Below are 14,077 nucleotides of genomic sequence, written 5' to 3'. Positions count from 1 at the left end.
ATATATATATACACATACAGGCATACAGCCATTTACTATGAACATATAGCTTGACCAAAAAGTCTCTGCAGCTTACATATTGCACATTTTAAGACCTTCAAATTTCTGCTTCAATAGAAATTTCTGATTTTTAACATTTTTAGCATTTTAACAGCCTGACATGACAACAGAACCAGCTGCACAGTCACACCTCACAGTTAACTCAGTAAAAAATTCTGTACCTAAAAGCCCAAATCCATGATCAATACGGAATATTTGTTGAACAGCTAAAGACAAAAGCATTGTTTATAGTTTATGTTCTTAAGTAAAATGGAAACTAGGGAAGACAATTCAATATTTAGAGCAAAACCAGCAAAGCCTGGGGGCAGAGGACTGCTGCTGTAATTCTGTACTGGCAGGTTCAGTGGATAACAGAATACCTTATTTTGCTACAAACACAGAGATAGGAACTGTGTGGGGTTTTTTCTCCCTCATTTTTTAGGACAACATAAGCCCAGAAGGCTAGAAGGAGGGATATTCTCCCCTTCCTCTGCAACCTGGAGAACTAGCAGGATTGCAATGTCATTCCTGTCTGCTTCCCCTTTCCCTGACTCTCTTTACCATATCAGGGGCATGTGGTCACCAGAAGAGAAAGAATTAATTACCAGTTGGCTATGTGCAAGATGACTGATGAATATTCATTTGGAAGCTCAAATGGACTTTGCTTCATGATTAAGGAGGAATTCAGTGAACCAAATATTCCTATTACCAAATCACATGGTGCTTTATATAACACTTGCCAAGCTAGAGTAGAAAACCTGTCACTGGCAAAATAAAGGGCAAAGGGAAAGGGCCAAACTGATTTCGAACAGCTTAGATACAAGAACAAATAAAAGATGCCTTTGTATTACTGTACTGAAGGGGACCTTAAACCAGTTCAAGACTCTGATTCAAAGTCCCTGTCAGACTTATCTGTGGAAGGAAAGACTTAGCTGATGAGGCCACTGGCCCCTCAGATGGGAACAAGCAGCTTCTTTAGGGAGCATATCTCTACCTGACAGAGGTTGCAAATCACAGCCTTCAGCGGTCACAGTTCACAGCCTTGTGTATTAATATCAATGGAAAGTGATGTTGCCTCTTTTTAACACATTGGGTTGCGGCGCTTAGACCATAACACCTTTCCAGAACTCAGCTGCAGGGCTATCATTTTCTGCAGGGAGTAGGGGACGGCTTTACAAACAGTGCCAGCTGGAGTCAGCAGAGAACACGAGTAAGAGCCTGTACTCTCCCAGAATGCTGCCTTTGAAAATGAATTTTCTTTAACTAGTTTGGGTCTTATGATCCAAGAAAAGGATGGCACCACAAGGAGACTAGTGACCTTGTGGTCAGCGAGTGTACAGTAAGCAGTATCGGTAAACAAGCACTATTTAGAAATCCTCATTACGTGGATTTTTAAGGAGCGTACATGCTCCCAGGCAAGAAATTTCAGCTGTGATCAGTATTGTCACCACTATAAAGATTAAAGATTAAATGTTTATTTTGTCAACAGAACAATGCTGGCAGTGAGACATACCATCTAACCGTAATTTTCAGAACCAAACGTATAAACTATACAAATTCAAATTTAAGTTTAGACGCCTTGTAAAACTGTGTTAATAACAAAAGGTACATTTTAGTCAACAGATCCTTGTAACTTTATGTTTGTACTATAAACATTAAAGATCTACCTCACCAATCTTTCATTAACAGCTTTGTTTTCTCCTCCTCTTATCCAGTGGAACGGTCACGAAAGCAGTTTCTTCACCATCCCTTAACACAATCTTCATAAGTAACTTTTTTTTTTTAAAAGAAAAAAAAGAACTGCTTATCAAAAATCTGAAGTGATCTTGAGGCTACTACATCTTCCCCTCCCGCCTTTTTAACTTTTATTTTTAAACTAAGACATAAATCTGTATAAACTCTTCTGATATGAACAAGTTAAATAAGGGCCATCATCCTGGCATGAATGGTCACACACTGTATTCATGTCTGTGTCCGAAACAGGGAGTGACCTGGGCCACACTTTCTGGCAAAGAGCAAGCCTTTGCTAAATAGCACTTACTGAAACTACGCCCTGGCACAACACTGACTGCATCAGGTTTGGCTCTCTCCACTCTGCAGAGCCTGCCAGCACAGTAAGACTCTGGAACAAGCCACGTGTATCCCAGATTTCAGGCTATTAGAACATGTGCAGCACAGCTCATCTTATTTCAGGCGCTAAGTAGGAAAAATACCACTACCTTTGCCATCATCATTGCCCGTTTGCCAGCAGAGGACACATTCAACCATCCTGGAGGTTTAGCAGCTCTTCAGGCCATTATGAAGAATGCATGGACAAGGATGCTGAGGCACTTTCTGTCACTGCTGTGTGCTCAAGTCAACTTCTTGGAAAGCCTTTCAGAGGATCAAAATAAGGTGCCTCAGACAGACAATACCAAAACATCCCTAGGGACAGCGCTATTATTCCTGGTGGCCTGCCAGAAGCATGAGACGTGGCAAGGTCTGACTTCTCTGGTACTTACAACACTGGGGTGACTTACTTAGGTTTATAGATTGTATGTTACACAAAGAGGAACAACTCCTAGTCACCATAGGCTTGCAAATCCACTTAGAGTAAGTGGATTACAGTAAGGCCTTTATAGCATCGACGACTATTCTGTTACAGCACATTTAGGTAATGGCTGATTTCTATTACCTTTCCTCTGAATTACATAGTCGGAGCAGACAGCCAAGGAAAACACAGGTATTATTTCTAATAATCCAATTCCACAGCAAGTTAATGAAGGAAATAAGTCATTTTAAAGCTTTCTAAAACTGAATGAGATTTTTTTACCAGGAACTTCACACAGTCATTTCATTAAGTATCTTGGTATACAAAGATCTCAAATTTGGAGGCTTCCCTCCTTATTAGAAACACTCTCAGTTCAGTCCAAGTCTATAAACATGTCCTGCATATGCTTATGACCAGTAGATAAGATATGCCCTTGCAGTGAGTTGACCCCAACCAATAGCTAAACACTCACTCTGAATCCCTCTTATTCCTTTCCTACAGGATTGGGAAAAAAATAAAAGGAAGGCAAGAAGATTAATGGATTAAGATAATAACAGTTCGATGGGGAAATGAAAGCTGCACATGCAAGAAAGAAAAACGGGAATCCATTCACTACTTCACATCATCAGGCAGACCTTTAGCTCATCCCCAGCCTACTCGTTTGGGAGGGCATGGGGGAGAGAAAGCATTGAGAGAAAGCAAACACTGTTCAACAACAGCCAAAAAACAGATGTGTTATCAATACTGTGTTAGCCACAAATGCAAAGCACAGCACCATGTGGGCTGCCATGAAGAAAGTTAACTCCATCCCAGCCAGATCTGGTATATTTCCAACCCCTTATTCCGTACCATTCACATCATGCTTAGGTCACACATTATTTGATATAGAATCACAGAATCATTAAGGTTGGAAAAGGCCTCCCAGATCATCAAGTTCAACTGTTAACACCACCATGCCCACTAAACCATGTCCTAAAGTGTCACATCCACACACTTCTTGAACACCTCCAGGGATGGTGACTCCACTACTTCCCTGGGCAGCCTGTTCCAGTGCTTGACCTCTCTTTTGGTGAAAAGATATTTCCCAATATCCAATCTAAACCTCCTTTGGCACAGCTTGAGGCTGTTTCCACTTGTTCTATCACTAGTTACTTGGAGAAAAGACCAACACCCACTTCACTACACCCTCCTTTCAGGTAGTTGCAGAGAGCTATAAAGTCTCCCCTCAGCCACCTTTTCTCCAAACTAAACAACCCCAGTTCCCTCAGCTGCTCCTCACAAGACTTGTTCTCCAGACTCCTCACCAGCTTTGTTGCTCCTCCCTGGACACACTCCAGTGCCTCAACGTCCTTCTTGTAATGAGGGGCCCAAAACCGAACACAGTGTTTGAGGTGCGGCCTCACCAGTGCTGAGTACAGGGGAAGGATCACTTCCCTGGTTCTGCTGGCCACACTATTCCAGATGCAGGCCAGGAAGCTGTTGGCCTTCTTGGCCACCTGGGCAACTGCTGGCTTATGTTCAGCTGCTGTCAACCAGCACCCCCAGGTCCTTTTCTGCCAGGCAGCTTTCCAGACACTCATCCCCAATCCTGTAGCGCCGCATGAGGTTGTTGCGATCAAAGTGCAGGACCTGGTACTTGGCCTTGTTAAAACTCATGCAATTGGCCTCAGCCCATCGATCCAACCTGTCCAGGTCCCTCTGCAGAGCCTTCCTTCCTCAAACAGATCAACACTTTCACCCAGTCTGGTGTCATCTGCAAACTTGCTGAGGGAGCACTCAATCCCCTCATCCAGGTCATTGATAAAGATGTTAAACAGGACTGGCCCCAAAACCGAGCCCTGGGGAACGCTGCTTGTGTCTTTTCGCCAACTGGATTTAGCTCCATTCACCACAACTCTCTGTGCTCGGCCATCCAGCCCGTTTTTGACCCAGCAAAGCGTATGCCTGTCCAAGCCACTAGCCGCCAGCTTCTCCAGGAGGATGCTGTGGGAGACAGTGTCAAAGGTAGACAACGTCCACAGCCTTCCCCTCATCCACCAAGCAGGTCACCTGATTACAGAAGGAGACCAGGTTGGTCAGGCAGTACCCGCCTTTCATGAACCCATGCTGGCTGGGCCTGATCCCTTGGTTGTCCTGCTCATGCCATGTGAGCACACTCCAGATGAACCGCTTTATAATTTTCCCTGGTACTGAGGTCAGACTGACAGGCCTGTAGTTCCCCAGATCCTCCTTCCAGCCCTTCTTATAAATGTGTGTTGCATTGGCAAGCCTCCAGCCTCTAAAAATCATCCTCTGTCCCATTCATACATTGTTTAATTTCTATACTGTACTCAAACCTCTTAATCCTATCTCCCATTTCTGAAATGCCTTCTTACTAACACTTACAACTTATACTACATACTTAAACCATCTTTACATCCAATATATCCTCATTAACCACTATACCTTGTCCCTTCACTTATATACAGATATTACCTCCCTCCCCAAAATGTGCTAAGAACAGTCGATGACTTTGATCCTATCTGTCAAAGAGATCACTCAGGGCAGGAGAAGCAGCATGTTGGATTGCTAAGCACCAAAACCACTTGGGCTGGGTCAGCCCTGCATTCACATGGTTGCTTGTGAGGCTCATTATCCATTGGTTCAGGTGATTGCTGCTGTATTAGTTCCTATATCATAGAATCACAGAACCATGGATTATTTTCTCCCCCAGGGATAAGTCTCCTTGAGGTACACACCAGATTTCCACTTCCTTCTGCGCTACCCAAATGCAACTGGGTCCTTCAGCAAAGACAATCCCACAGATGGGCTTTCCTTTTCCCAAAGGAAAGCAACTCACACTGCCTTTTCCAGCCACTTACCTATATATACTATGGGGACCTCATTTCCTCTCACTGCATGTAGGGGTTTTGTTTGGGCAGAACAAGGGCATTTAGTAGACCATCTGGTGTAAACCAGCCAAGTGGCTTCTGTTAAATTTACATGCCACTGCTTCTATTTCCCAGGACCATAGGGTCCTCAGCAGTCTTTAAAAGTCCATTGTATCATTCAATCTTTCCAGAGACTTGTGGGTGATCTGGTACCTTTTGCACCAAATCAATGCTGTGTTTCTTGGCCCAGGAGTATTTGAGGTTATTTCAGAAATGAGTTGCACTGTCTGACTCCATTCTTTCTGGGGTACCATGACATAGAATTTGACTTTCTAGGCTCAGGATGGCATTTCAAGCAACAGTTTATAGCATATGTCTCCAGTCACCCAGTAGACACTTTCACCATGGTAAACACATAAAACTTCCCTTGGCAGAAGTTCAGAGCAGTGATCCAGTAGAGCAAATTTGCTAGGTTTCACCATATTGATATCCCAGGCACCTCCCTCCCTCTATTCTAGGGAGATTTTACTTACATGGGTCACATGATTGCAGTGCATGTTTCACATGCGTGATGGCCTCAACAGTCAGGGCCACCCCTCAATCATAAGCTCATTTTTTTTCAATTTATGCCTCCCAGTTACTGTCCTTAACCTGAATTTTTAAAGCTTTTTCATCCTACTTTCTTCCCCCTGTCCTGTAGAGAAGGGGAGTGAGAGCAGCTCGGTGGGCATCCGGCTGCTGGCCAAGATTAATCCATCACAGTCCTTTTTTTGGCATCTAGTATAAGACTAACAGATTTGTATAGGTAACCTCTTGATCTGCAGTCAAATGCTGCTGGCCCAGGTCAATCTACCACAATCCAAACTTGCTCCCTTTAAGACATTTCTTATAGCTGGACAAGGCTCTTGCCCAGAGCAAAGATCAGGCTTGCCTAGGATGACCTCCTTGACTGAGCTTTTGAGCATAACTATCAGCAGAACAAAATTCAAAACTGCTGAGAAATGCATGTGATTAGCACTTTTGCAGGCAAGGATGAGGCAGCTTATCAAGGTGTTGAACATATTCAGTGAAACATGGTTAAATAAATCATCTTTTAATTCAACCTTTGCCCAATCAAAGTCCAGCCTTACTTATAGGTACAGCCGCAGGAGGGACAGCAAAAGATAAATCCTGTGAGGGCTGCTCCACCCAGACACACAGGTAAGAAATTCCATTTTTGCTAATCCCTCTTCCCTTAGAAAATTCATTTTCATGATCTAAATAATTTTGCAAGTAAAGCTTTCATGGATTAAAAGGAATAGTATGCAGTGCACTGTAACCTTCTCTCCATTTCTAAACATGAGGAAATAATATTTCCTACAAAACCTTACTGTTTCTTTAGCTTTCTTTAGCACTGGTTTTGCATAACTTCAGGAATTAGCACAGATTCCCAGTGTCTGTCAAGAAAAACTGCTTCAAGTTGTAGTTGCAATCAATGCAGTCTGATGTGTTCCAGACAATGTCCAAAAAATAGGGCAGTCCATTCCTATATGGAGTTAGTCCTAGTGCAACTACACAGAAACTCAAAAAATCGCAAGATAGCTGGCCAAGGTGAATAAGTGAATTGTGATCTGCAGGCCTCCTATCCCCGCATGCTGAAATTCCCCATACTTTCCAGCTGCAGTGACATCTGTGCCAAACCCCCACCACACACCCATACTGTACTATATACTGCCAGCTAACCTCAACAATGCGCTGCCAGCTTTCAGTAGCAAACAGTCTGTAGCATAGGTAGCCACAGAGGTGGTTCTGCAGTAGGCTGGACGGATTTGACTGTCAGCTACTTCTAAAAAAGGGAAAAGAAAAAAAGGTCATTTCCCACATACATTAGTCACGCAGGTGATATAAAGAGAAAAAAAAATGGAGTTGCAAAGAACTCTTTACATGCAAGCAGATGAATTTTCTCAGTATTTATTTTAGTCTGCTTAGCCGGTACATATGTCACCAAATTGGCTACACTGACTGTACTACAGATTATATCAAAGTCAGTGCAAAAGTTAAGGTGAACAGCATCCACTGCTCTCTGCCTGTCACAGAGCCAGTCCTGCTCATCATGTACAGTTATCAGGTTCATTGGGTATCATAGAAACCAGTAAATCCATACTGTCTGATCCCAAACACCTTCCCGTCCTTGGCATACGTGCCTTAGAATCATAGAACCGCTTCAGTTGGAAAAGACCTTTAAGATCATCAAGTCCAACCACCACTAAACCATGTCCCCGAGTGCCACATCTAAACGTCTTTTAAATACCTCCAGGGATTGTGACTACATCACTTCCCTCAACAGCCTGTTCCAGTGCTCGACGATCCTCTCAGTAAATAATTTTTTCCTATTATCCAATCTAAACCTCCCTTGGCACGACTTGAAGCCATTTTCTCTTGTCCTATCACTTGTTACTTGAGAGAAGAGACCTATCTCCATCTTGCTACAACCTCCTTTCAGGTAGATGTAGATGGTGATAAGGTCTCTCCTCCATCTCCTCCAAACTAAACAACCTCAGTTCCCTCAGCTGCTCCTCACAAGACGTTCTCCAGACTCCTCAACAGCTTCGTTGCTTTCCTCTGGACACACTCCAGTGCCTCAACGTCCTTCTTGTAGTGAGCAGCCCAAAACTGAATATAGTATTTGAGGTATATTTGAGTGCTGAGTACAGGGGAAGGATCACTTCCCTGGTCCTGCTGGCCACACTATTCCTGATGCAGACCAGGAAGCTGGTCAGGAAGCTGTTGGCCTTCTTGGCCACCTGGGCACACTGCTGGCTCATGTTCAGTCAGTTGATGACAAACACCCCCAGGTTCCCTTCTTCCAGGCAGCTTTCCAGCCACTCATCCCCAGGTCTGTAGCACTGCATGGGGTTGTTGTGACCCAAGTGCAGGATGTAGCACTTGGCCTTGTTGAACTTTCAATTCAAGCTGTCCAGGTCCCTCTGCAGAGTCTTCCTACCCTCAAGCAGATCCCAGCTTACTGTCATCTGCAAACTTACCGAAGGTGCACTCAATCCCTTCATGCAGGCCATTGATAAAGGTGTTAAACAGAACTGGCCCCAAAACAGAGCCCTGGGGAACACCACTTGAGACTGGCTGCCAACTGGATTTAGCTCCATTCACCACAACTCTTTGGGGCCAGCCATCCAGCCAGTTTGTTACCCAGCAAAGAGTATGCCTATCCAGGCCATGGGCAGCCAGTTTCTCCAGGAAAATACTGTAGGTATCAGTGTCAAAGGCTTTACTGAAGTCCAGGTACACTACATCCACAGCCATTCTCTCATCCACTAAGCATGTCACCTTGTCATAGAAGGAGATAAGGTTAGTCAAGCAGCATCTGGGTTGGAGACAAAGGTTTAGTCAGGCAGCAAATTGAGGCTTTATGGGCATTTCAGGATTCATATGAGAATTGCAAGATAAGCATATTTTCTCAACTGCTCTTGTTGTAGCACTGTTTAGCTAAAATAACTAAGAGCAGGAAAGCCTGATTAGATCCTTCCTTGATTCCACCTGCTTGTCCATCTGCACAGGTTGCCCAGAGAAGTTGTAGAGTTTCCATCTTCAGAGACATTCAAAAGGCTGCAAGAGCTAGAACTATTCAGCCTGTAAAAGCAAAGGCTCAGGGGAAACTTATCAACGTATAAAGATATTTGAAGGTAGAGTGCAAAGAAGATGGAGCCAGGCTCTTTTCAGTGGCGCCCAGTGACAGGGCAAGAAGCAATGGGCAGAACCTGAAACACGGGCAGCTCCATCTGAATGTAAGGACACTTTTCCACTATGAGAGTGGGTGAGCACTGGCATAGGTTGCCCAGAGAGGTAATGGAACCTCCGTCCTTGGAGATACTCAAAACCTGTCTGGACTTAGTCCTGGGGAACTGGTTCTAGGTGGTCCTGGGAGGCTGGACCATATGACAGCCAGAGGTACTTCCCAACCTGACCATTCTGCAATTCTGTGAAAACCCATTTAGTCATATAACTTTCCTGTAGTGTTCCAGTATTTTTGTGCTGCCATTATTTTTCCTGTGTAAGACTTCATTCTGGTATTAAATCCTCATGTCAATTTGCACTATGTTACCACAGGCAGAAAACTTATTTCTTCCAGTTCTGCATCTTGTTTAACTTCATTTGAGACAGAGAGACATGGGAGGAGGGAGAGGGAAAAGGGATTGGTTTCTTCTCCCTAGCTTGGTTAACTAGCTTCAACTTTGCACAGCTGGATTCGTGGGAAACAAAAACCCAAGAATTCTAAAGCAAACTGTATCAATATTAATTTAGAGGGAACATATCTAGGTAAGCTTTTTGTTTTTACTCACACATATCTTTTCCACCCTGTCTAGTAGAGATGACTTCTGTTCTCCAGCCTCGAGAATGTAAAGTGACCAAAAAGCCCCAACAGAGCTATGGATTTTACCTGCGTATTGAGAAAGACACAGCAGGGCATCTGATCCGGAACGTGGAAAAGAACAGTCCAGCTGAAAACGCCGGCTTGAAGGATGGAGACAGAGTCCTCAGGGTTAATGGTGTGTTTGTAGACAAGAAGGAACATGCACAGGTACCTCTCTGTTTAGTCTGGGATCCACACCACTCCCCCATTACCCAGACCCACTGCCACTATGTGAGGCTTTCTCTTCCAGTTTTTATGGCATCTTCAGCTAGGAAATCCAAGAGCTGAGTCAACTGCTCCGAGTAGCTCCCTGTGTCATTCATTACCCACCATGGGAATGAAATGCCTTTGAGGTGCCTCCATAGAGCATAAGCAGAGGGGTGAGACAACAAAACCAGCAGACAGTGCAGCCCTTCCTGGGGAGACCTTTTAGGTCAATCACTCTAGCACCTACTTGCCATTTCACCTTGTCCACTACAGGTGGTGGAGATTGTCAAAAACAGTGGGAATTCTGTTGTACTTCTTGTTCTGGATGGTGCATCCTACCAAAAGGCAGAAAAGGAGGGAGTGAACTTGGAAGAGCTGGGTCAAACGGCATCAACAGGACAGCAGCAGGAACAGCAGTCCCCACCACCCATGGCCAATGGAGCTATCACTGCAGTTCCACAACCACGGCTCTGCTACCTAGTGAAGGAGGAGAAAGGCTACGGATTCTCTCTGAAAACCACAGAAGGTCAGAGCCTGTGGAGAAGAGAGAGAGAGAGAGAGAGAGAGAGAGAGAGAGAGAGAGTGTGTGTGTATGTGTGTGTATATATATACATACACAAGCATAAATAAGAATATATACGTGTGTGTGTGTGTATATATTTTTATATATATATGGCAGCAGGGACAGAGGTAACCACAGTTAACATGTGGGGGCCAATGGGGAGACACAAATTGCTCTTGCTAACAGAAAAAAAAATGAGAAGCAGCAAGATGAGTTCAAATTCATCTCGAGTTCATTTCTGTACAGCACATGCAGTGCATAGTTTTCTGAGGACCACATTTCTTATTGGGTGGAGAAAAGACGGAGGAAAAAAAAAGGAGATAAAAAGAACACGCTGTTTTCTCTTTGTAATTTAAGCCCACTTACCAAAACCAAATTTGCAGAATACCTGCTCAAATACCAGATATACACTCAAGATGCTACATTAAGTCCTGTTCTATTCCTCCAAATGCATAGAGTTAGGGTTAGGGCCTTTTTAGGGTTAGGATCACTAGGCTTAGGGCATCTTTAGATTTAGGGTCTTAGGGTTAGGGCTGGGATCTTTTTAGATTCCAGGTTAGGGTTAAGGTTTAGCGTTAGGTTTAGGGCCTCTTTAGGGTTAGGACCTTTGGCACTCTTGATAGAGAAATAAGAGATTGTTTGAGCTGCAAATAGCGAACAAATGCCTTCCTCCCCTGCAGCAGTGTTTTGTTGTTTGGTTTTTTATTTTAAAGATTTGTGGTGTCACTGTAATTTGCACGTAAGCAGAGACCAAGAGTCTCTAATGACATCAGCACCGACTTTCCTTACCCATTAAATTCAGGCATATTTCAGTGACTTACCCTGTGTAATGATTTTTCATATATTTTAGGACAGAAGGGGTTGTTCATAGTAGAGCTTTCATCACAAGGAGCAGCTGCAAAGGCTGGTGTCCAAAATAACGATCGCCTGATTGAAATCAATGGAAAAAATGTGGAAAATGACACCCATGAAGAAGTGGTGGAAAAGGTATTTGTTTGCGTACCGATTCATCTTCTGCTCTGGCCCACTTTCACAGCAACCTATCAGGGTTACTGAGGAGGCAGGTCTGGGTGATGTGAATGCTTCACAGCAAATCTTGGGAGCTACTGTTTGTGTATCATCAACACAGCAGAGTACCCTTCTGCTTTGCCTTTACTGTCAAGTAGCCTCTTGAACTGACTGAATGAATACTGCAATCAAGACAGGCCAAAGAATTTTAAATAACAGGAGTATACTGCTGCCAGGAACCCTATTAAATGAATCACGCTTTGTTCCTAGAAGTCCTGGAAATATTCCTAATGGTAAAAGGGCAAGTCATCAAATGTGGTTTTCAGGGCAAGAAGAGGGAGAACTCTCGGATGATACAGTTAGCATGGAACAGGGAAAAATCACTCTTTTAGACAGTAGTTCCTTTCTCCTGTTAGGAAGTCCAAAACTAATGAAAATTACCGTGCAAGTAATTTCATTACCTGGCCTCAGCTGCAAAAACCATTGCTAATGAGGCTTCCAGCTTTCCGCTGTTGGCACTGCTAAAATGCAGCTGGAGCTGAAGAGATTTCAGAGCGCCATGAGACAAGCAGTACATGCTCCAGCATCCCAGCAACACAATTCAGTGCATGCTACCAGCTATGGAACCATGCAGCACCTGTGTTTTGTTGAGCTGCTGTAACATCAGCAGCAGCAGCAAAGTGATGTTGGTTAAGGTGAGGAAAGAGGGAACCCATTAGACTAGAAAGGAGTAAGAGAAGGATGGACTTGGAGAGGCTGAACAGACAAAAAAAAACCATAATAAAACAAACAAAACCTCAGAATCAGTAATACAGGGAGATGGAAGAGGACCAAGAGTGACAGAAACTTGATTCCTGTCACTGTAATCTAAAATAGTGGTATAGATGGCGTGATATGTCTGTTTTGTGGAGTTCTAAATCTAGATAAGCCATGCACAATCTACTGAGGCTCAGTGGATTCTACTGACACTGTATACCACCCTCACGGCACTCCAGTTCCCTAGAGGTCAGGAACACAAGGTGAAATCCAAAATCTCCTCATATATAAGCTGGATCTTACATGCCCAAGATCTGGTTACAGTCCAAATTTCTGACTGGAGACAGAAAAATCAGCTAATAGTAGCATGGCCTACACGTTATGGCTCATTCATCAACAGCACCCCACACCACTATGTATCAGCACATCAGTTACCAAAGTATCTACAGTTCCCACGCATTGCTGAAGGGGTGGCATCTGACTCTCTACATGTACTATCACAGGTAAAGAAGTCTGAAAATCATGTCATGTTTCTACTTTCAAATGAAGAAACGGACCACTACTACAAAAGCCAGAAGATGCTACTGAGCAGAGAGAGTGCCAGCCTAAGACTGCTTCCTCTCAAACCACGAGTAATTGAGATTCAGAAAGGAAAAAATGGTTATGGCTTTTATCTACGGATGGAACAAAATACTGGTGGTAAGAACCAAGTTAACACACAGGCTGTGACATTCACTATACAGCTTCTTCCTGTACAGGGTTTGCAGACCTCATTCTCTTTGGCTTCTTACTGGTCATCTCGGAGAAGTCTTCTATAGACGTGCTGCAAATAGATGAGGGAAATGGTCTCAACCTGAAGTACGATTCTGACAATTAGCCTTTGCCACACATTTTAATGTCTTTAAACTTACCAAGCATATGCCTCCACATCAATCTTTTTTCCTTTCTGATCTTAGGTCATGTAATCAAGGACATTGATTCTGGGAGCCCAGCAGCCAAGGCGGGTCTCAAAGACAATGATATCTTAGTAGCTGTCAATGGCGAGCAAGTGGATGGTCTGGATCATGAAAGCGTAGTGGGCAAAATTAAGCAGTGTGAGGCAAAAACCACACTGTTGGTAGTGGATAAGGAGACCGATGCCATGTATAAACTGGTAAGAAAATGCAAACTACTGCTAAGAATTGGTAGTGTATTATTATGAAGCTGAAGCAATGAAACAGCCAGTCTGCTCTGACAGACACTTCCTTGACTTGCAGGAAATGTCTAAGATACACCCGTATTTCAGCAGCTCTCCTTGTGCTTGCACAGCAAGTCACTAAACAATCAAATTTTTGGCCTGAGATTTTTGTAGGCACTATTGGACAATTCTAAATTTAAACACAGCACATGAAAGTTTAGAAGTTTAAGAGAGCAAATTCTGAGCTATGCCACTGTGTGACCATTTATGAACAAAATGAGTAACAAAATTCCCTTCTCACATAGAACAACACTGTAGTTTTCCACTCAACCAGAAATTAATAGCAGAGTTCTTCACTGCAGCTCAAGTCTGAGTCATTAAAAAGGTTTCAAACAAAATGCATTGAGCATGATCACCTCAGATTCCACAACAGAAGTTTTTATGTTAACAAGCTTCTATTTATCACCTTCTCAGGCTCAAGTTTCCCCCTGCTTATACTACCACAAAGCACAGGATCCAA

At 43.6% G+C, this 14,077-nt stretch overlaps 1 protein-coding gene across 1 annotated transcript in view; it reads left to right on the top strand.

Annotated features, from left to right (window-relative positions):
• Positions 1 to 6,614: 6,614 nt before the first annotated feature.
• Positions 6,615 to 14,077, top strand: part of LOC104536112 (Na(+)/H(+) exchange regulatory cofactor NHE-RF3-like) — an 8,758-nt gene continuing 1,295 nt past the window's right edge. Inside the window, 7 exon segments of the mRNA XM_010178645.1 lie at positions 6,615 to 6,639; positions 9,804 to 10,015; positions 10,328 to 10,580; positions 11,467 to 11,603; positions 12,884 to 13,079; positions 13,337 to 13,533; positions 14,032 to 14,077. The exon segment at positions 14,032 to 14,077 is cut by the window's right edge and continues 11 nt beyond it. Coding sequence (XP_010176947.1) covers positions 9,806 to 10,015; positions 10,328 to 10,580; positions 11,467 to 11,603; positions 12,884 to 13,079; positions 13,337 to 13,533; positions 14,032 to 14,077 — 1,039 coding nt within the window. The 5' untranslated portion in view covers positions 6,615 to 6,639; positions 9,804 to 9,805.

Source organism: Mesitornis unicolor, unplaced genomic scaffold (assembly GCF_000695765.1).
Source record: "Mesitornis unicolor isolate BGI_N332 unplaced genomic scaffold, ASM69576v1 scaffold16732, whole genome shotgun sequence".
In the NCBI taxonomy this organism is placed as follows: domain Eukaryota; kingdom Metazoa; phylum Chordata; class Aves; order Mesitornithiformes; family Mesitornithidae; genus Mesitornis; species Mesitornis unicolor.
Note: the sequence above shows the minus strand (reverse complement) of the source record. Positions and strands in the feature narration are given on the sequence as shown.